Source organism: Balearica regulorum, chromosome 16 (genome assembly GCF_011004875.1).
Source record: "Balearica regulorum gibbericeps isolate bBalReg1 chromosome 16, bBalReg1.pri, whole genome shotgun sequence".
Classification (NCBI taxonomy): domain Eukaryota; kingdom Metazoa; phylum Chordata; class Aves; order Gruiformes; family Gruidae; genus Balearica; species Balearica regulorum.
Genome location: NC_046199.1, coordinates 8,391,131 through 8,418,065, shown reverse-complemented (window position 1 = coordinate 8,418,065; position 26,935 = coordinate 8,391,131). Strand labels below are relative to the sequence as shown.

Here is a 26,935-nt window from a genome sequence, read left to right as displayed (position 1 = left end):
AGTGAAAAAAAAAAAAGGTTTTTTTAAAAAAAACACTCGAGTTTTAATGGGAAGTTTTTGAAACTGGAACACTAGCCCTGTAAATACCACCACTGATGTTTAAACCACATTTCAATTGTTTGAAAATTTTAAAATATTTTTTTACTCTTTGAACAAATAAGTCCATTACCTAATATTTACTACTTCTTTGCAAATTGCTAATGATTTCCAATAGTAACAAACACAATGCTTATCATCAAGAGAAATCATAATCTGCAAGCCATCTGGAGGTAAAAAAAACCAACAAAAAATTTCACTTATTTCCTTGGCAACTGTTATTTATTTTTACTTTTCAATGTCTATAGTCTACAAGATGGGTGGTGTATTTGTTTTATCCTTTTCAAATAGACAATAGTTTAACTAACATTTCAGCCTCAAAACAAAGTCTTCAGAATTGGTTTTCTTAGCCAAGTCCATAAAAATCTATCAAAGGTTGAGCTTTTTAATAGCTCGCAGACAGAGATGTCCTAAAAAAAATAACTGTGTTACAACTTTGGGTTTGAGATTACACACTGATCTTAAGACAGAATTTAAAATATGGTCTGTTCTTCTAGCAGTCCTTTGAGATTCTTTACTGGTACCACTACTCAGACTTTGGTTTAGACTACCTGAAATCACTCGAAGTGGCAGTGTTTCAACATGAAAAAGAATCTGTTCCATTTCACATGGACTTCTCAACCCCCAACTGAATTTCTCCATTAAAGCCATTTCACTTGTTGGCAGCTCCACCTTGTGGCTGTACCACACAGGAGGTGGCTTTCAGAACTCCCGTTCCACATACCAGCAATGGCCCAGCACTAGGGTCTTGGGGTGAGTAGCTCCCAGGGTAATCGTCATCTTCCTCCTCTTGTATTTGCTGAAAAGTCCGCTTTAAAGACTTCTTCTCCTCTGCAACTAAAGACACATATAAACAACTCATTTAGATGTCATATCTGCCCACCTTAACTGTCTCCTCTTCAAAAAACTGTACCAGATGCTCTGATGGTTAAGCTCTCTAAAGAGAAGGAAGACCACAGTTGGACTCTAAAGTTGGCATCATATTCCAAACACTCAAATGCAAAACAGCAATAAAAGGTTGATTTTGCCCACACACGTATCTCTGTACATGTAAGTACGAGGATACGGTCTTCATATAAGCAGTGTGCACTGCACATGTTCGTGTCTCCTGCACTGAAAGTAGGAAATGCAAGCAAATGTCCTATTTGTCAATAAATGTCAGGTCTTCAACCCTGCTCAGGTTCTCCAGTTAATACCATGTATGCAGGAAAGGATTTCTAACAGTAGAAATGAAGCATTGATGCTGGGATACATATGGACAGAAGAATTTCAATTTATCTTTTCGCACTGAGTATATACTCACTATGGTCCCACAATCAACTAAACTGCTGGTTATTCAACCTTCTGCTCTTCCATCAAAGTAAAGACTTCAGGACAGCTCTGTAAAACTAAAAAACTCCAAGATGTGACAGCAACAACAGCAATGGGCAGAGCATGAACCGATCTCCAAGCAGGTAACCTATAACACTTCAGAAATAAGGATTTCATACAACAAGGTTCATTTAACCAGCACTCTCTTAGCGTAGCATACCCCAGCTTGAAAGAGAAGAGAGAGTTTATTTAATGAATCAGAAGTCTTTGATCCAGTTACAGAGCCTTCAGAAGACAGATCATTCTTCAGACTCGCCACCAAAATTCATAAGAGCCAGGGTAATTTGTAAGAAAGTTTTAGACAGAGTCTTGTGAACATCTCTTCAATGGAATCAAGTCTTGCTAAGATAATCATGCAGTTCAAGGGAAATAGCCTGTATATACTTTGATTCACAGGAAAATCCAAGATCACTCTTGATTTAAAATGAAATCACTCTGCCCAACTCTAATGAGGAAGCAAACAGAAAGGTCTGTCCCTAAATGCAGAATTTTACCTGCCTTGTCAGGTGGGACATACATCTGAAAAACTTTATTGTCATGGACAGAAAGTCAGAGGTGCTGTACATCCTGCTTATGTGGGAAAAAGCTAAATGACCTTTGTGAGGCAGACAGAAACACGTCTCTCAGAACAGATTTACTCAATGGAATGCCAAGCAGCACAGAAAACAGTTACCCTAAACCAAATGAATTTTTGATGTATGCTAGAGCAAAGCTATCTAGGCTAGAAAAAGGTACATTCTAAGTATTGTATGCATACAATTGATGTAATAGCGCTTGATAATCTGACTCGAAGCAAGTAAGGTACCAGACCAACAAGAAAAACGGCTGCTGCCCGCTAAGGTCTGCAAAAGACATGAGTTGAACAGGAGATGTGCTTTCAACAAAATGGCCAAAGACAGCATTTAAAGTTACCCAGTGCATCGTGCCATCAATATTTATTACCTGTGTGTACTTATTATAAAGTAATTAACCAACAAAGGATAAACACAAGATAATCAATAGAAGAATGTATGACCATAGTGCACACAGAAGTGAAAATGAGAACTGGGATTCAAATTGCTGGAGCTATTCCTGCTGCGTTGCCAAATGGTCTACCACAAGATGCAGTATCATGCTTGCTTACTATTCTAACACAGAGGATTCAGAATTTAATTTTCTGTCTGAACAAGATCAAGCGAGTTTGATTGGAAAGACTCTGAAGAAGGTGGGTACGTGAACATCTGCATTCCGAAGCACCAGTCCCTAGCTGCCGTTACCTGAAGACAGGGCACTCCCTGAGCACATTAACAGTGCTGATGGGACAAACTCGCCAGCAAAGGAGCAAAGACAAAGCAGTCAGCTTTAAAGTAGCATTTTGGGCATGAGCAGCATGACATGAATGTGGACTGCTCCACTTTTTTTCCTTGGCATTGGTAAACAGGGGCAGCAGAAGACCACATTGAAGAATTCTAGAAACACCATCTCCATTTCATCAAAATAGAAAAAAACCCACAGGTTTTTTTTCAAACTCAAGAGCATATGATGGAAAAGGACCCCTGAAAGAACAGGAAGCAAGGCAGAAATTATAACACACCCTGCCTGGGTAGCTTTCAAAATCTGCTAGCCAGAAGTAATTTAACCATTGCAGACTACATTTCTCAAGAAGCCTGTCAAATTCAACAAGACAAAAACAAGCAATAAGAGCATCAAAACTAATCAGAATTCAACAATGGTATGTAACACACATCTTCTGACACAATCAAGATATCCTTGTAGAATATGGACAGCTTCTTCCAGGAAAATCAAGAGCTCGTTCTTGACACAGACATAAAGAAGATAGAGAAGCCACTACTAGAGATGAAGTCAGCTTTCCTGCTTCATTGGGTCTTCTTCACAGCTCAGAAATAGAACTACTCCCTAAAAGCCTTCAAAGAGCAAAGCACTTTGTTTCTTCAAAATGACTGACAATTGCTGTCATAACAGCTTTGCAGTGAAACTCCAGGTTGTTGTTGATCCTGTTGTTGCAATGTCCAGAGAGACTTGTAATGGTATTTCTCCACCAATTTTTCCATCTTCAAACTATCTCTGGTGGCTTGAGGAAGCTTACAGCGTCAAAGACTTTGGTGACAAAGTATGAGCTTTTCCTATAAGCTGGCAACACGGGAGATCTTCCCATCTAGGGTGTTCACCTCTTTGTTCTCATCTCTTAATGACTAGTTTTACATGTAAACAAGCTTCTTTGATTCGCCTCCAGGCTCACAGTAAAGAGAAGCCAACTGTGGAATCTGTATACACACAAAAATGATAAATAGGAGTTTAAAACTTTGCTCTGTTAAAACTAGTGTTTCTATGGGTGGGTTTTTTTTAATATGAAGGCAATACAAAATGAACGTCATCTCTCATGAGGACTTGGTTACATTCAGCTCCTCATTCAAGAAGCAGCCACACTGGGTGGTAAGGAACTCCCCATGTAGATAATGCATTTCACTGGAGGGAACTAGGCAAAGGGTTCAGATTTTTAAAAAACACAAATAGTCCTTAATTCACACAAGGATTTATCAGTCTCGACAGCTACGTCATGTGCCTTTTCTGACGGTTAAGCACACAGTTAATATGACAAGTTGCATGACCAGAAACTTCTGTCTACAGAGAAACATGCAAGGAAACGCCACTTAACAGATACTCCAGTTCTAGAATAACAGGCAAACCTGTAAAACAGGGGTTTCTGCTTCTGAAGCTCTATAGGTAAGTGTTTACTTGAAAGGTAGACCAGCTGAATTTAAGTGGGTTTTTACATGTTGGCACAGCTATTATCATCAATCAGCATAACAAAAAATAAGCCTCCCAAAACTAGAACTAAAACTAAACTTTTGTAGGGTTTAGGTTTCAAGCACCAGGGGTTTAGCAACTTGCACAAGATCCAAGTAAACTTATATGAAAGACACTTTTGGAAAGTGGTTTAGGACAAAAAATTGAATACAACAACAACAAAAAATAGCCAGCTTTCCTAAAGAAAGCAGGAGACCATCACAGAACACCGGAAGACACAGAAGAACAAAATAAGAGAAACCTAATGGTCCAGTCTACCTTCCAACTGCCCTAGCCCTTTGTTTCTTTGAGGACAGATTGCTCATGAATGTTAAAGTTCGCATTACAACATAAATTTTTTGGTTGCCTCTCCTAGGTCAAGCATAACTGGAGTTGATCTGCTCCAAAATTATACCTAGTCCTGTCCCCAGGTGCCTTTATTTCAGTTATGCTTGGAAGCATCCCTGCCTGCTCTCCTCTCTGATGTTTCTCTCCATATTTTAATATGGGTCTGAATTCCTGTGACACAATTTGCAATATAAACACAATCAGAGCAGATGGGTAGCAGTTCAGTTCTGTGTGACAGCCCTATATCAGAGCACATTCAAGGACTTCCTTGAACTGCTTATTACAAAGACAATGAGAAGAAAACATGTCAGCTATATAGGTTATATTACCTAAAGGATTTTACATCAAACCTCTACAGACCTAGTTTTCCCAGGCTCTAAGATAAATGGGTGGTTCTTCTCTTCCCTATTGCTTGTAAAAAGAAACATTGTAATAAAAATAAGATTAATGAGAAAGCAAATGCAAGCTTAATTAATACATTTAGAGTTAAAACAATACAAGATATCAATATTCTAAAGCTCATTTCCATGTATATGCATATTTACCCAAAAGACTAAAATATGGTAGTAAGCTGCACTTTGAGGAAGTCAAAACCAGGGAAGATAATGCTTAGAAATGGCCAGTACTCTTTCCCCTCCAGCTCTTTGAAGATAAAGCTTCATTATTTGTGCAATCAACCCTGTTCCATGGCAGGAACTTAGCATGTGCTGCCAACTGAATTGCTATACATTTACCCAAGGCCTCGCTACTAATAAACCAAGAAACAAGCTTCACCATTGAAACACACACCAGTAAGCTTTAAAGATGTCTTTCCTCACCAATACAGGACTCTGCTTTATTTTGGCAAGTTTCACAATTTTCACCAGTGTAACTGGTGCTCTGTGACCCAGGCAGAGCCATCCTGTTCAGAAAGCAGCACCTACCAGCCCAGGAATTAAAGACACTGCAATACAAAAAAGCCGTAGAGAGCTACCAGCAGAGAGCTGTGGCCATAACTCGAGCTGAAGAAAAAAATACTCGTTGTTATTATTATACAGCACCAGACAGCTTAAGGAGCTTCAAAATTTTCTTTTAACAGCATAACATTGTACCAATCTAATGATAGTAATATTGCCTATTTCTCAGCTGTGTCTACCTTGGGTATACACAAAACCAGGAAGTCAGAGTGGTTTTCGAGCGGTGCACTATGGTTTTCCACTTTGATGATTAACATTTTATCTGTAAAACATGATACATTATCATCCATCTTGCTTATGTTCACCTGTTTGATAACAGAACATAGTAACTACAACAAAGCCTTCTGTAACATAGTCACCCACCAGAAACTGGACCAACACCAATTTATCTTAGAAATCCATAAAATTCCCATGTGAAACTACCTCTTACCATTATGAAGCTAATTTGAAAACAAGCCAGTCAAAATAAGGAGAAGAACTAAGGAGAAGTCAGCTGTTTCAAATTTCTTTTTCTCTTAGTTTAAAAATCTCAATTTCTTTTTTTCCAACGAATTGACAAGGCAGCAGCAATATTCACACTCATGAAAAGGCCTGAACTGTTCTCTCAAAAGATGTTACATTAATATCTCCAATTACCCAGACAAAAACTAAGTTTCTTGCCAAGTGAACATGCACACACAGCAGTTCTTAAAACATTTGTATTTTTCATTCTGTTTCCCACAGACACAGGTCTGTTATGCTTAGGAAGGGTTTGATTTTATATAAACATTTTTAAGGTGAGAAAATAACAGTAGCAGGATTGATTGATACCACCAGCCAAAGGAAGGACCATACTGAGCAATAGTTGTTTGCCAATTCACCAGGAAATCACAGCTGTGTTTTTTGGACACACAGTGTCATTTTGTTTAGATTACAAATTAAACACTTGTGAAACACTTATCTAGGTACCTTAAACAAACAATTTCAAACTGTCAGTTAATCAATTCAACAGGAATTCAGGCATGTAAATTCTGTCCTTTCATGACAAACAGGTGTCTCTTATGCATTGCACCCAGACAACAGAAAAAACCCAATTTGACCTAGTTCACGTAGAAACTGTACACGTTCCACCCCTCCCCTCTCCCACCACTCAGAGCAGAGACTCCTTCTGTCCTCACACAGAAGAAACAGCCTCTTTGGTCAGGTCAGTTGGTCTCCCAGAATTTGGGGAAAAAAATGGCAATACCTTCTGAATGTCACACTTAAATTATGGTAAGCTGGAAGGCCTCTGTTGTAAGCTGCTAAAGACCCATCCAGTACTTTGCCTGAAGAAGCATGTTAAAACCCACAAAACTACATCGATACATGGACATCTTCACATGCTCATATGTCTCATACTAATGCACATCTTTCATATTAATTCCTTATTAATTACCAACTCCAGTAGACATATCTTGCTTGTTTTCACCACCTAAGAATGGCATAAGAGCACTTTATTAATGACTAAGCCAACTCTCTCACAAAGTATCACACCTCTGTGGGGAATAGAGCAAGACTTCATCAAAGCAGCAATGTGATTTTAGCTAATTTGAAGACACTGACACTTCCTCTAGCCGCTAAGAGAACAAATATTCCCCTGACCAGAACACTCTTGATTTTTAATGACCCTCACCTTCCACAGGTTAGGCACCCTACTGCTCCCTTCTCTTCATTAAGTACTACCAGTTAAATATTTTCAGACCATATAGAAGAGGCGGTATCTGCCAAAGCAGTATAAAAGCACAGTAAATGTAAAAAGCTTATACTCGGTTTCTCACATCTGTCTCATGCAGTAATAAGGTTCTAACTGTGATGTTCTAACAATGTTAAATGATGCAAAGTTATTGTTTTCCCCAAATGACAACAGCTGGTATGAGAAAAAAGAGACCAGACAAGCTTCTGGGTGTGTATTCCAGCCTTCAATTATTAAAAATCATAATAAAATATAGTAACTATACAGAATTAAAAAAAAAAAAAAAAAGAGAATGAAAGCACTAACCAAACTGAATAAACCATTATAATAACCCCACTGACCGCTCTCAGATGTAATGTGTAACAATTTTAGTCTCAAGGTGAATGCAACAGCTCCCTGCACCCTACTTACTTGACTTTACATCAAAAGGCAGCCTTGGAGTATTCTGTCTGCGTGAGCAGAAGCAGAAATTACCATAAGCATAGCTTACTGCCAGCCACAAGTCACAAGGCAACACTCTTTCAAACTGGAACTGTGAGTTTAACAAAAAATCAAACTTCTCTCAAACAACCCCGAAGAATCTCCATGACCAGCTCTGGCAACAACTCAGCTACAGGAGCCCAGGGCTCAACTCTTCACAGTACTTTCAGTGAAACATGTATCGATTTAAAAAAAACCAAAGTAAAGCACACAACAAATGCAATATGCATTTACCTTTAGTTTGGGGGCTATTGGAGTCTTCCATAGAAAGTTTCAGTTGCTGTATGAACTCACTGCCATACACACTCCTTTCTTGCCAGATGTTAAGCAATCGTTCCAAGGGCTTTTTGCAGCCCTCATCTGCTTCTCTGTTCAAAGATTAGAAAATAATTAGAGTTCAACTGAAAAATATTCCTTAAATTTTAAGAGAGCATCTTCCCAACTAGCAGCTGCATCCACTGTAATATTTGCATGTTTGGAGAGAATCTCTCTCATATTTTCTGAGACAAACTGTGCAAAACGCATTTGTGGCCTATTTTCCCCTTTTATTGGGACCAAAGATTGCCTGAAAGTGCCCCACATTCCCACCCCAAAGTAAAAGCAGGAAAAGTTTTGAAGGAAGAAACTTGCTATCATTCAGAATTTGCAAGAAGAGTTATAAAAAAAACACCCCAAGTTGACATGTTTACAATTCAGAGTATTAACTTTAAACAGTTGTTTCAGTCAGCAATATCCCAATTAAAAAGCAAGTTGTTTGGATCATTAGACACTTAAATGCACTCATATAGCGCACTGAAAGTTAGACAGCCATCCAGAACAGCATACCACTAAACAGACAGAACATTAAAGTTGTTTAGTTGAGATAACAGGAATTATTATGCTTTTTAGAAAAATTCTTAACTAAATTATAGTCCATTTTTGACAGGATGGTAGCTGCACCACTTTTTCCCTTTTAGGTATAAAATTCTTCCTTCCTCCAGCAACGAGACTAACAATCATATAACTGTTAAAACAAGCGATGTAAAAAAACCCCATGCTCAAACCAGAAGACTGACAGATACTAGATCTTTTAAAGTCTTCTGACAATGGAAGAAAAAAAACCCCAAAACATTCATTATGTGGCTTTAACAAACATACACAATTCAATTTCACTACCCATGAACAGATCTACAAGATCTTTTGGTAACAATTAAAATAAAGTACATAGGAGTTGCATGCAGAAAACAAATGTGTAAAGCTGTGAGGGGCTTCACATACAAACAAGTTTCTCCAAAGAGAAATATTAACACTAAGCAGCTCCTAGCCACAAAGAGTCCAGTCTCTACTAGAAGGAGGATATAAGCATCCCTGAGGCTTGAAAAACCAAAACCAATAAAATCCAATTTAATTTAACTTTGTATAACAAGACTGCAAATCTCTAGACAGAAAAGTTTTAGTACATAACACAGCAACGTACCTGGCAACATGAGAAAAAGCATCCACAAGAACAGATTCAAATTCCCTAGTAAATTCAGGACCCTTCCTCTTACTGTTCTGGATGACATCGTTTGCTAAATATAGGAAAGTAAGTTTCCTACTCGATTTTGCTGGGAAAAGGAAAAAAAGAAGAAAAAAAAAAAGTTTGCATTTATTTCTCCCTTCTTTCACCTTGAATCATTAACATGGTTTTCAAAGTTGCTTATAGTTTTTTAGCCTAAAAACAAAGTTCAAAACATTTCCATGTTACCAAGGCAAATCAGAGGCCTTCAAGTCAAGTAGCTCTTGCTCTCCTTACCTCTGTTTGTTTTTTTTTCCTAACCAATTTATAAAACAAACACAGGCTTAATACTTTTTGCGCACAGTGACACAACAACTCTGAGGAAACCCATGTAAGAAATAAACTTTAAACGCATGATTAAAATGAGCTGTTCTAACCTAGCAGCAAGTTAATGTAGTAACAGACTTATTTTTCATTAATTAACTTCAGGAAAAAAACTTGGTATAGTACAACTTAATTCAGAACAGAGTGAAATCACAGGAGAAAGCTACTCTGGAGACTCAAATATTTTTCCAGACAATGCTGTGCCACAGCAACATTAAATTTCTTCCATATACCATAACTTTTTCCCATCTTGACACCATCAATTTCTGTTTTACTACGACCAGAATTGGTGGGAGATGCTGTTCTCCAGAGTGCACTGGCCACAAATATGCACACAGGAGACAGAAAACAAAAGCGCTTATTTCCACAGCAGGCCAACCTCAGATCTTTCAGAGATTCATACTTAATATACTATAATGAGCAACGACCAGCAATCACATGAAAGACTCCAGCTAAGACTTCACCAGCATCATCCACTCCAGGGGCTAATGCTGCCGGCTGCCCGGGGAGAAAGGTGACGTTGGCTGGATTCACAGCTGCCCCTGGGGACAGGGCATCAACACTGACAGTCTCCCCAGCTTCATTACGAAGCAATTTGGGAAGTTACCAGAAGCTAACTTTAGTTCGGTTCATCTGCAAAGGAAAAAAAAAAAAAAAAAAAACCACCACAAAATATTTCTGGATGATTCTACCAAACAGTTTTTACAGATCTCTGCAACCACTTTACATTGCTTACCTCCTAACCCTTTGGTGCAATTCTATAATGGATAAGCAGTATGAATCCAAATCCAAAATTTAAAAGCAAAAAAGCCAACAAAGCACTTCACAGTTAACCTGAGCACACCCAGGGGAAAATGCTTCGTATATCTTTGTTTTACAACCGAGCTGCCTGGCCCAGCAAAGCAGCACGGCTGAGGATCCCCTCTCCTCTCAACTAACACTTCACTGTTTTAAACAACGTTTGTATCCCCCGCGTTCCTAAACACCACCTGTACCAGCACACACCAGAACACACACACACACGTACCCGTGCGCCACATTCCCTACGAAGTGTAATAAATAACCGCAGCAGCAGCACGGCGTCCAGGCCCAGGAGGCCCCGTGAAGCTGGAACTCCCCGCCTCTCAGGCATCGCAAAGTTTTCGCTGTGCCGAGCCGAAGGGCTCGCAGACCGCCATGAGGAAGAACCGGCCCCTGGCTACGGGCCCGCTCAGGAGCGCCTCCGCCGCCAAGAACCGGCGGGCAGCTACCCGCTGGAGAAGGGGCAGCAGGAACGGGGTCCCCGGCAGCCGCTGCCCCTCTCAGTGTGTCCCGTTCCCCCCCAACCTCCACCGCCGGGGCGCAGCTGCCCGAGGCGGGTCCCCGCCAGAACCGGAGCAACGAAGAGACCCGGAGACCGCGCGTTCCGCCGGGATGTGGCCCGAGCCCGCGGCAGCGCAGGCTCGGGGAGCGGAAAGGCGGCGTCCGACGGACAAGTCCGCCGGGCCCGCGTACCTTTGCGGAGCTCCCGGTGCCAGACGGAGACGATGGGCCCTGCGTGCTTGCGGTGGTGGATGAGCCAGAGCGAAAGCGTCTGTACGCTCTGCTGGGAGTTGCTCAGCTCCGACAGCTTCTTCTCCAGCGCCGACTCCGAGAAGGAGGACATGGCGGCGGGCCGGCCCGCGCCGGGCCTGCTCCGCCCGCGGGGGAGGGCGCGACGCAGCCTCACCGACAACAAACCGCCGCCGCCGCCACAAGATGGCCGCCCGACCTCTCACCCCGCCGTGGCAGGTCAAAGGGCAGCATCGTACGGATCGCCGGAGGAAGAAGGGGAGAACCGCTACGCCCGGCACAGACCGCGCACGCAGGCGGCGGCGGCGGGGGCAACACAGCGCATGCGCGGCCACATCGCCGGAGCCCGCCAAGGCACCACAGGAGACGCGTGCGCACTGCACGCACCCGGGACTTGTCTCACAACGCTCCCCGCGTTGCGCTCCCGTGGACTCTCTGTCGCGCTGACGGCCCAGCTTCTCTCGACATCACTTCCGGCACGTGGCCGCCCCGCTACGGGAGCAGGTAGGCGCGCCGGCCCTCAGGGGCCGCCCCCGAGCACGGCGGGCACAGCCCGTCCGGCCGCCCCGGGCCGCTGCGTCTGGCCCAGCGCCGTGACAGCGCCCGGCGGCCCGCCCCGCCGCGGCCCCTCCGCTGCTGCCGCCGCCCTCCCGCCGGCGCCCAAGCATGGCCGTCTTCGACACCCCCCAGGAGGCGTTCGGGGCCCTGCGCCCCGTCTGCGTCCAGCTGACCAAGGCACAGACCATGGAGAACGTGGCGCGCCTGCAGGCCCACCTGGCAGCGGTCAGCGCCTCGGCCCTGCAGGAGCTGCAGGAGTACGTCCTCTTCCCCCTGCGCTTCGCCCTGAAGGTGCCGGGGCCCAAGCAGGAACGGCTGGTGCAGAGCGTGGTGCAGTGCATTTCCTCCGTCCTCGCAGCAACGTGTGTGAAGAAGCGGGAGCTCCTGCAGGAGCTTTTTTCTGAGCTCTGTACGTGCCTCTCTCCCCCTTCTAGCTCAAGCAAACCAGCTGCACGGTCAGAGGAGTTAAAGCTGGCTGTAATCCAGGCACTCCACACCCTGATGCATTCAGCTTACGGGGATGTTATCTTGTCTCTGTATCAACCTTCCACCCTTCCTCTCTTAGGATTTGCTGTATCTTTGCTTCTGGGCCTAGCGGAGCAAGAAAAAGCAAAGCAAATTAAGATCTCTGCTTTGAAGTGCTTACAGGTCCTAGTTCTGCAGTGTGACTGCCAGGGGCATCGACACCTGGACGAAGACGAGGCACAGCAATGTGGAGATTTGTTTGCTTCTTTTCTGCCTGGGATTTCCATTACGCTGTCTCGGGTTATTACTGGAGACATCAAACAAGGTCACAAACCCACTGTTTCTGCCATCAGACTCTTTTATCTGATTGTTGGCTTGGTAATGGCTGATACACAGTTAGTCAGAATCCCAAAGAATAAAGAAAAGCTGCCAGTGGAACAAAGCAGAATATCAGAACTAATGGTCCATAGAGGACCTGACTGGAGTAAAAGTACTGCTGAAAAACTCTCTCTCCTCCTGCATAAAATGGTTGAATTTTCTTCAGTTCACCCTCACTGGAAAGTGAGACTGGAGCTGGTGGAACTGGTCCACCACTTACTGAGGAACTGCAGTCAGTCGCTGGTGTGCTCATTCAGTCATCTTTTAAAGGCCTTGGTTGGGCTGGTGAATGATGAAAACAGCGAAGTCCAAAGCAGGTGTAATGAGGTTCTGCAAGGCATTGCGGAGCAGAGGGTGGTAGCACAGAACAGGGCTCTTGCTGATGTCCTCTCAGAGAGCCTCCATTCCCTCGCCACAGCTCTTCCTCGCCTGATGAATTCTCAGGATGACACGGGCAAAGTTTCCACTTTGAGCTTGTTGCTCGGCTATCTGAAGCTGTTGGGACCCAAGATTAACGTTGTCCTCAACTCCATATCCCACCTCCACCGCCTGTCCAAAGCGCTGATGCAAGTTCTGGAGCTGGACGTGACAGATGTGAAGATAGTAGAAGACAGACGCTGGGGCTGCGAGAGCATGTGTGGACCTTCGGGCTCCTTGCAGCACGCTGTACCGAAGGGCAGATGTCAGAAGAAATACTTCCGCTTCTTCACGGAGGAGAAAGTTTTCCAGCTCCTTCAGCAAGTTTGTCGTGTTCTTGGCTATTATGGGAACCTTTATTTGCTTGTGGACCATTTCATGGGGCTGTACAGCGAATCTGGCATGTACCGAAAGCAGGCAGCAATGGCCCTCAATGAGCTGATTGCAGGAGCTGCTGGGTTGGGGGTAGATGTCCTTCAGGAAAGGGAAGTGTCGCCAAACATGGATGATCTCAAAGGGTCCATAATGTCCATTCTCGATGAGTATACAGACCAGGCAAACTGGTATTTGATCACTAGCATTGATACAGAAGAAATCATCCATGAGCCCTCTGTGCAGCGTTCAGCACTTAGTGCCCGTCCAGGAGGCACGTGCAGCAGTGTTCTCCTTCCGTCTGCAGAGCCTCACGTAACGACTCACATCATGAACAGCAACATCTGGCAGATCTGCATCCAGCTGGAAGGCGTCGGCTGCTTCGCTGCTGTCCTCGGGAAGGAGTTCCGGTTGCTTCTGCTGTCAGCTCTCTACCCTGTGTTGGAGAAGGCTGGTGACAAGACTCTGCTCATCAGTGAGACAGCACTGGGGACACTGGTAGACATATGCGAGGCCTGTGGTTATGACTCTGTGCAGTGTTTGATTAATGAGAATTCAGACTACCTGGTGAATGGGATTTCCCTGAATTTGCGCCAGCTGGCACACCAGCCACATGCTTCCCAGGTCCTGGACACGATGCTGAGGCATTCAGATGCCAGCTTGCTGCCACTGGTAGAAGATGTTATCCAAGATGTGCTCTCTACACTAGACCAGTCTTACAATAACCAGGCTTCCACTTTTCTCAGGGTCCTCCACTCAGTAATGACAGCTTTAGGTATCTAAATGACATTTACTTTGCACAATTCAGTCTTACTGTAACTAAAGGTATTTTGTCTTTGACCTTTTGACTTGCACAGGAGATTTCAAGTAGCTGAGGTACGGCAGCGTTGGTGGCAACTGTGCTTGGCTCAGTTTGAGTAGCCAGGCTCTCAAGCAAAGAACACCAATAGCTTCACCTCTCCACAACCAGTTTCTGTTTCTCTGGCCTGCAGACTTGCAGGAACACAGCCTGTAGTGGTTGAGAAAGGATGGATTTACACACCCATAAGAGTTCTGTAGAAGCAGATGGAGTGTATTCCTTTTTTTTTTAATTGGGGTTTTAACATTTTCATACTGTCAGGGAGGTCACGGTGACGAGACAGCAGGTGCCCAATTCTGTAGTTTAGTTCCATGAGATCTGAGAGCCGTGTTCATCTCTCAAGGAATCTGTGGTACCTTGCTGACTTGCAGGAGGGGATCATGATTATTTAGTGACATATCAGTTCCTTTTTTGCAGTCCAGTGGTTTGGGTCATCCTGCGGTGAGGAACACCAACAAAGGCAGACTGCCAAGTGGCGGAGCAGGACTTTGTCCCAGGGGCAGCTGGTGGTGACAAGGCAAGAAGTGGAACAATTCTTCCTTGACTATGTCAGACAGAAGCAGATCGCGGAGGGCAATCTTCCTGACGCAGGGAATGAGGAAGCAGGTCAGTACTGTGCGTAACCGGAGAATACTGTGTTCAGCTTGGAGAAGGACAGTGACCTCTGAGGTTTCCTTTTGGGAGGGGGGGGAAACTTGGGACTAGGCTGAAAGCCTAGTACACTCCTGACAGTCTCAGGTCTGCTTTGAGCTGACCTTAGCTCATGGAAGGTGCTGCTGGGTGTTCTTGCTTTGTTCTGTGCACGTGGGAGTGAAATGTTTGCAGATCAAGGCTTGTCTAGCTCTAAGGCATAAGCAGACTTGTTTTTCCTTACCTCATAACAGGCCATTCGGGTTCAGGACCCAATGTTTCCTCATTCCAGGATCCTACTGCATTTTCCTCGCTTTCCCTTGGGACTCCCTGTGCCATTTTCTCCTGGCTAATGATGCCACCGCTCCTTTCTCACTTGGCCTTGGCAAGCCCTACAGGCATTCATATAGGGAACTTTTACTGGGCTATGCTGCAATCCTGACCTTTAAATACTTCATCTTTAAATACCCAGGCTTTTCATTTCTAATAAAAATCAATGGGAACTAAGTCCATGGTGAAGAGAGACTGCAAATGTCAGATCAACTGCATTGTCCAGTAAAGAAAGCAAACCTTCCCTAGTCCCACACTCTTAACTGAATCTGACACTTAACTTGCAGAACTCAAGCAGAGACTTGACTGTATCTAAATACGTTAAAAAATACCAAAGGCCTCATGTGGGAGTTTGCAGAGTAGTTGTAGGTGCGTATTGTGATCTCCCACAGCTTTCCAAGTCATTTTCATTGCTTCAATAATGGCTTTATCTTTCAGATCAGATTCCCTCCCTTGCTAAGCCAGAGCCAAACTCTGACACAGAAGGAGAATCTCCACTGCCAAGCCATGCTCAACTGGCCAAAGATGTGATGGAGAGGTGCATCCACTTGCTGTCTGACGGGAACCTCCGAGTGCGGCTGAAGGTTAGTAAACACCGGCTTTGAGGGGACAGGTGGTGCCCATGAAGGGGTTCTAGTTCATCAACACACGCGCGATGCATGTTGGGCTTTCTGCCGTAATGAGGATAGTGCTACCACGTGCTTATTCAGAACAGATCCTCCAAGTGTTGGCAAGAGAAAGGGAAGCAGTTTTCTAGGAGTAGTCTGGTTTAGGAATGGCAGCCAGGCTGAACAGAATCTTAAGGGTAGCTTCATATCAGGCACATTCCCTTGATGCTCATGATAGTCATGTCTTGTGCCTCAGCCTTTGGTGGAAAAAGCAGAAGTATCTTTCTCCCATCCAGGCCTCCCATCCCCCTACCTCAGACTGTGGCACACAGACTGATTAACATTTCTGAAGTTGCTGGGGTGATGATAAGCAGGGCTAAAAGCCTGGGCTTTTTTAATTATGAAAATCCTTTGAAGGTGGCCTCCTTTTAAACTGCAAAGCGAGACAGAAAATGCAGCAGTGAGGCATAACCCAGATTCTCAGCACAGAGGCCCCAGCCCTACCAGGTGATCCTGCTGCCCTGCCACAGGAGCAGAGGGTCCTAGTGCACGGCTCAGCCTGCAGGATCAGGCCAGAAATCACACCCTGGTTCCAGCCCAGCTCTGTAGCCCAGCACAAGTTATGTCACTGGGCTACTTGTGCCTTTCCAAACAGGCATGTGCTCTGCACTGTTCTGTTATCCCAGGTCATGCCGAGGTAAAACTGTACCCTTTTGTGTTAAAGCCCTTCTTCTGGCTCCCCATTATGACACTGGGGATCGCCCTGAATGCCTGGTGCTGCTGCTGTTGCAGCGCTCTGAAAGTCTGCTACCTACCCCTCCTGCCCAGGTGCTGGACGTGCTGGAGCTCTGTGTAACTGTGCTGCATCCTCACGGAAACCATCTGCTTCCCATGGCTCATCGTGTCTGGCCAGCGCTCGTCACCCGGCTGATTAGCGATGACCCTCTGGCAGTGCTCAGAGCCTTCAAGGTACAGCAGCGAATCTCTGCCAACAGCCTTCAAGCTGGTGCTTAGCAGGCAAGTGGCTAAGGCATTGCTGTGGCCTGCAAGAGAAGCACTGAGCTTGTGGAGTGATTTTTAAGTGTGGTTTGGAACACAGGGTCACCACCCTGCAGTGGGTAGGCTTGCACCACTCCCACTGCAGCTTGTCTGCAGATAAAACCTTGACACTGTTCCTGGGGGAAACAGCAATATTAGCTGTTAGTGCAGGGAAGAGGAAAACAGTTCTTTTACAGCCTAAGCAGCTGTCAGAGGCACCGTGTAGTGCAACTTGCCCTTGCTGTGAACCACAGTCTCAGCACCCCCCTTTAGAAGTCTTAGACTGAGAAAAAGGGATTGTTTTGTGATTGAGGCATTGGCAGGGGAGGGGAGAGGTTAAGCAAAGATTTAGCCTCATAACACCACTATTAAAGAGCTCCTGACCATGTCAACTGACTGTATTCTCTTCCTGACTCACAAGTTGGATGATAAAGCATGTTTCCAGAAGTTGCCAGCCCCAGGGCTTCCTCTGCTGTGCAAAATGAGATTTATTTTAGAATCCTTCAGTGTGAATAAAGGGGAGTTTAGATTCTCCAAATTCAAGAAGCCATACACTGAAATTTCAGAGTAGCCGTATCTCACATGTGCCTGCCCTAAAAGAAGGGAAAGAGCACTACACAAAAACTAATTAACTCTTGAGAAGTTCAAAGGATTATTACAGTTAGCACTGAGTTTGGGTTTTGTTATAAGAAATTCCCCAGGAGTGTCTTCCTTCCTAAACCTCAGGACAGGAAGCGTAGTGTCTGCATGAGCCAAATACAACATAACCGGCATCTCAGTCCTGCATGCTAAGACCACGAGCTTAGGGAAGTTCCAAGAGAGAACCATGTTCTGGCCATGTGGGTTGGCCCTGTGGAATTCCCCTTCATTTTTAGATGTATTTAAGGCCATTCTCTGGGCCAGTTTGGTTTTTATCCTGGATATACACCAATAGTGCAGGGTGGCCTATGCTGTAGCCAATTCGCCTTTCTCTTTGCTGGCATGCTTGTAAAGATGGACTGTTTCCACCACAAAGGTGATTTATATTTTAATGGCCTTTTCCATCAGAGGCTCCTCCAGCAATTCTGAATAAGACTTCACAAGCTTCTCTTACCTTTGCTGTGCTAATGAGAAGGGCAGTTCCAGGAGGTTAGCCATGTGAAACTGAAGAGCAGGGTGCAGGTCACTTGGCCTCTCAATCGAGGATTTGCCTTCTGCTCATTATGGGAAACTGTGGCAGCGGTGGTCCCATTGTGCTCAACCAGTGAGCTGGTGAGGATTGCCCAGCTCCTCCCAGTCCCATATGTGCACTTATTTTTTCAGTAACTGATGTTTCCTCCCTAGGTGCTGTGTACCCTGGCTCAAAAGTGTGGGGACTTCCTGAGGCAGAGATTCTCCAAAGACGTCCTGCCTAAGCTGACCAGTTCCCTCCTCAGCCAAGCTCCAGCAAGTGCCAGAGCCGGGCCTGTGTACAACCACACACTTGCCTTCAAGTTGCAGCTGGCTGTGTTGGAGGGACTGGGTTCTCTGTGCGAGAAGTTGGACATGGGTGAGTACCGGGAAAAGCAGAGGTTGTATGGGATCTCTGCCAGACTTACCTCTTCTCATTTTGTCTCAACTGACCAGGTCTGCACTTGCTTCTCGTCCTTCTGCTGCCCCATGCGATTGAATTCCTGATCTTCTCCAGCCTCATCCCCATTCAGGTTCTGCTGGGCCTTAATCTGTCCTCTTTGAGAGCGCTGTAAAGAGGGGCTGGTTGCTCCTTGCTCCCTAGGAGACAAATGGGAGAGAAGATTCCCAGCCTTGCAGAATCTGACTGCTCTTCTCACTTGTGCATGAGAAGTGGGTATGAAGCGGAGTGTCTGGGTTGCTGCCACTAGGCCTGTTGGGCTATGCTTTATTCTTAACTGAAGAACTGGAGCCCAGATAAGACTTCTGGCTAAGTTGACTGGTTCCATTTTGGGGCATCTCTCTGGGTGACCCTTTATATGCAGCACATCACATTCTTCTACTGAATTAAACTCTCTGAAATTCTCCTAGGTTAACTTTCTGGCATTTACTTTGATGAGGGAGAAAGTTTGCTGGCTAGTTGCTCTTTTCCTCTCTCAATGCCCTTGATTGCTTTCCTAGCTTTGCAGCAAGATGCTTAAGAGGCAAGGTCAGAAGAGCTCTGGGTCAGACGGTTCAAAGGCTCAGAAGCCACTTGCTGCCAATTTAGAGCTGATTCTGTTAGGCAGCAGCTGCTGAGTAGGTTACCTCCTATCCTTCTTTTCTGTTCCATTTCTGCAGGCGAGAGCGACCTGAATAAAGTGGCAGATGCCTGCCTGATTTACCTCAGTGCCAAGCAACCCACGAAATTGCAAGAAGCTGCCCAGAGGTAATGTCTCTTAAATGCAGATGTATCAGGTGTAAAAGTAATGCGGGACAGAGGAAGCACGATAACCTCTTTCCTTTTGCACCTTTCCCATTCCTCTTTCCAGCACATTTGAGTCCTGTAGAACAAGGTCTGTCATGGAAGTTAACCCCTTTCTCTGGTGGAGTTACTGCCCAAAATGAGCTAGAGAGGTTACCTTGCCCACAAGTTACAGCTGACTTTCAGATTACTTTGCAGTGCATTTGGGGACAGAGGGGCAAGATGTGCTACTTGCTTTTTTTCTAACCACTTCTTATGCTAGAATACTCAGGGCTCTTGGCCCACTGAAGGTATAAGATGGCTATGCAAGAGGATGTGTAAGACATTCCCATGTATTTTATCACTTAATACCTTCTGCAGGCTGGGGGATTTACTTCTGCTATCCTTCCATTTTCCCTGGGCTCCTGTGATCATATCAACCCAGGCTCTACCAGGTGGACTGGAGTTTGTTTGGGAACCTGTCAGTCTTGGCACCAGTCTTGCTTTGGGAAGGCTCGGAGAGGTTAAAAGAACGCATACGGTTTAGGAGAACACACGTCAGCTCTGTGAAGTGTTGACAGACTTTGCTGCTTGGTGTTCAGAATCCTGCTCAGCATGTTCCTGCTGTCAGGATAAGAAATCACTAGTGTTTCCAGGTGACAACATATGACAAGGCCAGATACTTCAGTAGACAAAATGAGTCCAGTTACAGAACATGCAAAGTGAATAAGAAAGCCGTGCACCTCTGTCTCTGCTGAAGGACAGAGGTAAAAGCCCCACTCTTTCTGTGTGGCCAACCCTCTCCTCCCTCGAGGGGAGAGGAAGCCGGCAGTGAGCAGGTCCAGCAGGCACTGCAGATTTCAGAGGGCAGGCTGCTGAAAAGGAGAGAGCTGGCACTTCCCTTTCACCTGAGCACAGGCATCCCAGGGGGTGCAGGGTGTGAAGGGCTTTTGTGTGGCTGGGCAGCAGTTTAGAGGGGGAGCGCTCTCAGAAGCTGTAGCCATACCTTTGTTTGTATTCCTGCACTGGTGAGAGTAGGTTTATTTTTACCTTAGTGGCTTTTATTGCATCGCAGCAGGCTTCAGTAGCATTTGTTCTGCAAAGGGGTTCTTCGCTGTAGTCTTGCATACCCTTAATACAATAAAGCGTTCATCTGTGTAAGCAGTGCTGGAATGGAAAGCAGAACACCAGGATTTATCTAGATATTTGGAATCTTAAGCTTTTAAATCATTAACAAAGCAGTCTGAAAAGCTGTGCAATTTCCCCCCACAGCAGGGGTGGGGGGGAAGTACTGAATTAGCCCTATGATGTGATAGGGTCATTAGAAGCTATATTGTGAAGCAAGCTCACTGTTATTGGAGAAAAAGGGCAGCAAACTTCAGGGCAAGTAACATTTTTCTCCTGTATATTATTTTTATTCTATTTTAAGGGAAAAATGCCACATGTTACACTGCTCTTCCCATGCCTTTGTTGCACCATACATTATATATTTCATTGACCAAAGCAAGGTCTTCTGTTAACAGCGCTCTCACATATGGCTGTGTTGGCCAGACACGTATATGCACTGAGGCATGCATCATGTCTGGCCTGATATTAACCAGGCATATGGCAGTACTTTTAGTTTTGTTTTTTGTTTAGTTTAGTCCTATCTGATCCCTGGTCTTGGAACCTGGATGGATCAGTTAAACATGTCACAATCACTTTTAACTAACACATGATACAAAGTTTCAGCTTGGAAAAGTCAAAATTCATTTCACCATAACAATCAGCTCCAGCGCCAGGATGAGAATCACTCCTCAGCCATGCTTCAATTTCCCTTCTCCAGCTGCTTAACCACCAGATTCCTGTAAGCTCTGGTCCTTTTCCTTGCTCTCCACGTGCCTGAAAGTAATCCTGCAAACTGACACAGGTTGTCACATGTAAGGACCTTTCCATCTAAACAAGGACAATGTTATCAGCCCGATACATGAAAAATCCTGCATTTTAAATGTTTCTAAAACCAGATAGACCAGAACTAATCTTAGCCACAGCCTAAGTGCCAACATACGTCACATAACTCAGCTTTATCACTGCAGAAATCATACAAGGTAAAAAGATGTTTGGAATCAGCTTGCCATATTGATTTATACTAACTGGCCTTTGCTCAGCTTTTTGGATTCTTACTCAACTCATGAGTTGTGACCTGCCAAGAACAAGGTCAGGTCTTACAAAGTCAGTTGCAACTCCAATAATTCCCTGCACTAAGTGTAGGTATGCAAAGGGCTAAGCAGGAATTTTTGGCCAAGGTACTGGAACCACAAAAGAAAAAAAAGTTTTGGCTGTCTTCCAGGGATGTTATCATGCCCCAAGGAAGCTGCTTAATCCCATTTATGGGACCCTGTAGTTTTATTAGATGAACCAGTGGGAGTAAGTGAATTTTGTAACTGCAGCTTCATGCAATACTCAACAGGCAAAAATAGGCACTGGGGAAAAAACCCTCCAGCATGTCTGAGGAAGAGAAAATTGGACAATAGGCTTTATTACAAGATGACTGCAAGAGTATTTCGGGAGAGGAATATTATCCAAAGCTTGGGAGAAAAAAAGAATATATATTGAAGAGGAGTTTGGGAATGCTGGGGAACACTAGATAAATCTTTGCTTTCATTGAAAATAAGCCAGTGTAACTGTGGGTAAAGCGAGCAGAAACACTTGAGGAGCAGGGGGTGATGGTGTGGGGCCAAGCACTGGGAACAGGGCAGGGGTGTAAACGGAAATTCATAATATGTAAATCTGAGCTTTTCATCACTTTATTAAGTTGCATCATCCCTGACAAGCTTTTCACTTAGGGGAAGGAAAAAAATCTTGGAAGGAAAAGAGATTCAGAAATTGTCATTGCCTTGTGTCAATACTTCACAAATAGTTCTGCATTTTTTTCAGTTTGAAGTAACTGTTTTGAAATTTACCCTTAATGACTAATAAATGTTTACAGCCTGTGAAGTTTACCATTTGACCTTTTGGTCAACAGTCTGGATAGGAATTTTTTTTCCAGGATGCAGAAATAATTTCGCCAGTTCTTACTGAAGTCTGTGGTAAACTACATCTAATTAAACATTCAGCAGACACGCAGAAGCCAGAAAGATTTGTCCTTTTGCCAGCCTGTGCACTGTGCTGTGGCTTTGCTTAGAGCTCGGGAAAAGACAAGGCAACAGAATAGCCAAACTCTGCTCTGTGCTAGTAGAATAAGTTGTTTAGCACAACTGGAACAAATATGAGCTATTTTTGGACCTTTTTAGATACCAAAGTTGATTATGCAGCGTACCTCTTTTGGTTTGATTGTGTAGTTTATTGGATACTTATTGACAGCTGTCATCCACAAGCTGGGCTGAAGTACACTAAAACAGCCACCTGCACAAGGCAAAAAAAAATCAATAAAATTATATTTAAGTTAAAAAAAAGCAACAACAGAAGACAAACCTGGATTAACCCCAGGTTTCTTTGCCATGGAAACAGGTTGCTTAGAAACTACCCCAGAGTTAGTTTGAAAATGTAAAAGTCAAGTTGTTCTTTAAGCTGCACAGTGTTCCAGGTTATCAGGAGATAATCACACGCCTCTGGCCATTATGGGCACAAGAGGCAGTGCAGTTCTCCAGAGACCAGCTAATCTCTTGAGGGTTGCTCTCTCCAGAGCAGCTGATTGGGAAGAGGTTGGAGAGCAGAGTATCTTTGCTTTGAATAGGAGAGGGAAAGTTGTTCATGTGCTGGAGAAGCAGAAGCCAGCTCAATAGTATTCCCAGTTCCCATGTTTACTTCCCAGTGATTCATCTTTCTTGCCTGGTCCTATCCACTCCAGCCATAAGGAGGGAGGATTATTTCTATGCAGCTGCCCACCAGCAGCAGCCCATCATAAGCTAGGGGGAACCACTGGGACCTGCTGTTTGCTGGCAGGCAGACAGCTGCACACTGACACTGTCATGGCCAAGCAAGCACCAGGAGAGCCCTGGCAGCCATGAGGGCTTGGAGAGCTGGTGCAGGGATGTCAGGTGCAAGCTCTAGACCCTGCCCCAGCAAGCCTGCTGCCCTTTAATCAGTCTGGCACCCAGGTAGGGCCAAGTCCTCCCTTTTCCAGTCAGTAGAGCTGCAGTAACAAAGCCAGGGGAGAGCCCCATGAGCTCACCTGCGTCTGGCCGTCCCCTAGAAAGAAGGCATGTTGCTGCTGCAGTTGTTGCCAAGCACAGCTGTCACTTTGGAGCACATTCATGCTGAGTTCCCCTGGAGCAGACAGATAGGCACCACAAGCACCTTCAGGAGGGGACCCTGCCAGCAGCTTGCAGTGGCAATGTCTTCCTTCATTGCTGTTCAGAGACCTGCACTGAGAGACAGGCAAGTGGTTAATGGTAGAAAGGCAAAAGCAACAACTTTGGCTGCTCATGGAGTAACAAGTCACACAGCCACAAGATTCTTGTGAAGAGCTGAGTGAGCTTGTTAGTACCTCCATCTCATTTCTGTGCTTTTTCAGGTTACACATGGCACTGCACTTCATTTCAGGGGAGAGCTGCTGAAAGGGATTTCAGCCTGCTCTACATAGGAAGCAAGATCACTTTAGGGATTAAAAGTTCTTCAGGGAGAAGTTTTGACAGCAAGCAGGTCTGGATTTTGTAGCAGGTGATCTTTGAGAGGAGTTCTGCCCTGTGCTTCTTGGGGGAGCAGAGACAGACCTACCCTCTGATTTCTCTTCACATTACCTCACCCAGCTATAGTTCTCATGGGCCCCATGATTTCAGTAGAACCTAGAGACCTGAAGATGTGCAGCCAGGCATTTACTGGCATCTTGGAAAGCTAACCCGTAAGTTTGGTGACTGCTGAGTACCCTTGGTGCTCATAGCCTCCATGGGAGCACAGCACCATGCAGGAAGTGGCCTTGCAGTGCCGTCAGGGCAACCTACAAATTCTACTTTAATTTTATACATGGTGTAGCCAGAGAACTTAATACCAGTTTAGCCCAATACACCTTCTCTGCATTAAACCCTGACACAGACCTAGCCAAGCCCAAAGGTTACCAACAATGAGAACTGGCAGGAGGAAATGAGTAAGTGTAGGTCATGCAAATCAGCTGTTTGCTGTTTTGCTCCTAGGAGCTTCCTGCTCTCCAGCAGAACTGCCCAGCATCTTTGTTACAGCAGCTCACAGCTGGAGTCAAAAGCACGACGTGCATTCTCAAAAGCCAAATCCCCCATCTTACCTGAGGCATTGAAATTCAAAGTAAAAACCATCAACACAGCAGTGAAACACTCACGGAAGTTGTCATTCCTCTCTTCCTCCATTCTATTGTTAATGAAGGTTTATTAAAAAAAAATCCTGCTTTGTGAAAGGTGCTGTGCAGAAGGAAGAAAATTTGAAGGCAGCTAATAAAGATTTGGGATGAGAGGAGACCTCATACAAGCAAAAAGCCCTCAGTACAGTAGGCTCTCCTCGTGACCCAGCCTGGACAGCCGTCCAGAAATACCCTTGGTTTTACCACCTCTGAAAAGAGACAGAAGTCCAGATGGGTTGACCCCCTCACTCCCCAAAAAGCAGAGAGGATAGTGAACAACATATACAACTTCTTTTAAGAGGCCTGCAGGAGCAATTTTCCAAAACACACCAGATGTAGGTAGCACGTGCCATACTCTGCAGTCACCTCTCCAGTGCTTGGGACTGGCTGATTTAGAAAGGCTTTTGCCAGCAGCAGCAGCCATGATGCTGAGACCAAAGCCATGGTCAGTTATTCACCAGCTGCTTGTCTGATGTCAATAACTTACTGTGTAGCATAATAACTATTTTTCTCCCACTTGCTGGTGATGTGAAACCACTGAACTGTCTTCTCTTGGGCACAAGAGCCATTTTAATGGCTCACTCTAATGAGCCTCCAAGTCTCAGTTGCAGACAACGTCAAAGCTGTCTGTTAATGACCCTCGGGTGCCAATCAAAAGGCCTTCTCCTTACTCTTCTTTCCTTTCTCACCACTGTTTTCCAAAGTGTTTTCCTCCACTTAATGCACGTGGATCCTGACAGCACCTGGCTCCTCCTGAACGAGGTCTGCTGCCCTCACCAGTACGAGCCCCCTCACATCAGCCTGCGGCCCGTGAAGCTAAGTGGGATGGGGAGGCAGCGGAACGAATTCACCGACAACGTGCTGCTCTTGCTGGAGAGGCTGAAGCAGCAGGAGAGCGCACCGCCATGGGCTGGCACCCAAGAGGCATCTCCTCCTTGACAGACCTATGCCACGGCTGGGAGAGGAAAGAGGAACCACCGGGGTAGTGCTCACCTGGAAAAATCCCATCACTTAGGCCCAGAGTCATTCCAGGGGCAAAGGGAGGACTGGCCAAGAAACCTGCCCCAGGGATAGAAGTTTATTTTTTTAAACAGTGTTTGAGGATGAGGTGGGTACATCACCTCTGTTCCTCCAGACTTCTCTGCACATAGTGCTGGAGAGAAGTCCAATGGTCATAAGCACATTTATTTCAAGTTCTTCAGTACTGCGAGAGAGTCATTTTCCAGAAAGGACTTCCCAACACTCAATGCTTGGGTGGTGCCCATTCAGCATCCCCACACACCGCTCTGACCTCCTCACAACTGTGATATTCCCTCTGTTCTCAGCTGGACAATGATTGCCAGCTCAAAACAAAAGCCTTTCCTAGCCTTAAGCCATCCCAGGGAGAGAAAATAAAAACCTCTTCTTTTTAAAACCAGTTAATACCAGAAAAAGTTAAAATGCATTTCCAATAAATTCATCACCAGTATTACTGGCAAGAACACCACGTCCTCTTAGAAACATCAAGGCTGTTCCTTATAGTTTGCAGTTTGCTAAGACCAGCTGCTGAGACCATCTGAATGCCTTGTGCTCCCCGATTCTCACCACTGAGTGCAAGAGATTCTTTAGAAAAATGGCCAGCCCTGATTTACAACTTGCAAGTGATTTAAGATGACTCCTCATTCCCAGATTACCTGCCATTCTCCTAGGCCATTTTTTAGACCTCTCAGATTTTTAACAGCCACCCCAAGGAGAACTAGATGAAGAATTTACCCGTGCCCCAGTACAGCCTCCCAGGCGGGTGCATACGTGGTCAGACGATGCAGGTGGTGACGTTAGGCCTACACACAGTGGTACCACGGCAGTGTCACGGTTTGCTTGAGCAAGTATAGCACAATGCAGTGCGCAGAGAGGACATGAGTCTTTGGGGTCTGCTTGGTGCCCCTGCCAAAGGGCACATGGCACGGGCTCACTGCTCGCCTGGAAGCTGCTGTAGTGTGCTCCAGCTCCCAAGTCCTCCAGGCTCCATCCCCAGAGACTGTCTGCAGGTGCTGCTTTACTTGGCTGCTTCCAGACCTCACCGTCTCCTGGATTCATCAGCTTCATCCACAGCTACTTCTGGCAGCAGGCTGCCTCCCAACAGACACTTGTGAAAGTTTTATGCTAGTAATGCAAAAGGACAGATCCTGACTGTAAATTTGGAAGCAAGCTCAGAAATGCAAGAACCAAAGCAATAAACTGATTGTTACATGGAACAGGCTTTGTGCATTGCTGTTGGGGATCCTGGGTGAGTGTCCAAAACATATTTCAACTGCTGGGACTGAGGGAACTTCTGCTGATGCCCACACACCCCTCAGCTGACATTGCCTCCCCTTCTCTCCCTGGTTTTGTTCAGGCTTTACTCCTGGTTGCTTCTCCAGGAAAAAACACCAGTCAGTGGGTTTTTTACCAGGTAGGACAGGGCTGCGGTTCAGCTTTT

At 45.2% G+C, this 26,935-nt stretch overlaps 2 protein-coding genes across 3 annotated transcripts in view; one reads left to right on the top strand and one right to left on the bottom strand.

Moving 5' to 3' along the window:
- Window positions 1-11,491, bottom strand: part of RPRD1B (regulation of nuclear pre-mRNA domain containing 1B) — a 28,238-nt gene extending 16,747 nt beyond the window's left edge. Inside the window, exons 1-4 of the mRNA XM_075768743.1 lie at window positions 11,105-11,491; window positions 9,206-9,335; window positions 7,984-8,117; window positions 821-933 (exon numbers count right to left, since the gene is read on the bottom strand). Of these exons, the coding sequence (XP_075624858.1) occupies window positions 821-933; window positions 7,984-8,117; window positions 9,206-9,335; window positions 11,105-11,255 (528 nt within the window). The 5' untranslated portion in view covers window positions 11,256-11,491. The remainder of the gene's footprint in view (window positions 1-820; window positions 934-7,983; window positions 8,118-9,205; window positions 9,336-11,104) is intronic.
- Window positions 11,492-11,529: 38 nt separating this feature from the next.
- On the top strand, window positions 11,530-26,711 carry TTI1 (TELO2 interacting protein 1). 2 transcript variants are annotated; one of them, XM_010300350.2, is made up of 8 exons: window positions 11,530-14,126; window positions 14,628-14,816; window positions 15,609-15,754; window positions 16,607-16,747; window positions 18,140-18,344; window positions 19,085-19,172; window positions 25,182-25,670; window positions 25,708-26,711. In XM_010300350.2, the coding sequence occupies exons 1-7, from the start codon at window positions 11,828-11,830 to the stop codon at window positions 25,414-25,416; spliced, it is 3,303 nt and encodes a 1,100-aa protein (XP_010298652.2). In that variant the 5' UTR covers window positions 11,530-11,827; the 3' UTR covers window positions 25,417-25,670; window positions 25,708-26,711. The 2 variants fall into 2 exon arrangements, with proteins under 2 accessions (XP_010298652.2, XP_075624857.1); XM_075768742.1 differs by lacking the exon at window positions 16,607-16,747.
- Window positions 26,712-26,935: the final 224 nt, after the last annotated feature.

Coding starts and splice junctions, on each gene's coding strand:
- TTI1 (XM_010300350.2), top strand. CDS start 11,828: ATGGCCGTCTTCGACACCCCCCAGGAGGCGTTCGGGGCCCTGCGCCCC. Junction 14,817..15,608: donor CGCAGGGAATGAGGAAGCAG/GTCAGTACTGTG, acceptor TTTATCTTTCAG/ATCAGATTCCCTCCCTTGCT. Junction 16,748..18,139: donor CAGTGCTCAGAGCCTTCAAG/GTACAGCAGCGA, acceptor TTTCCTCCCTAG/GTGCTGTGTACCCTGGCTCA.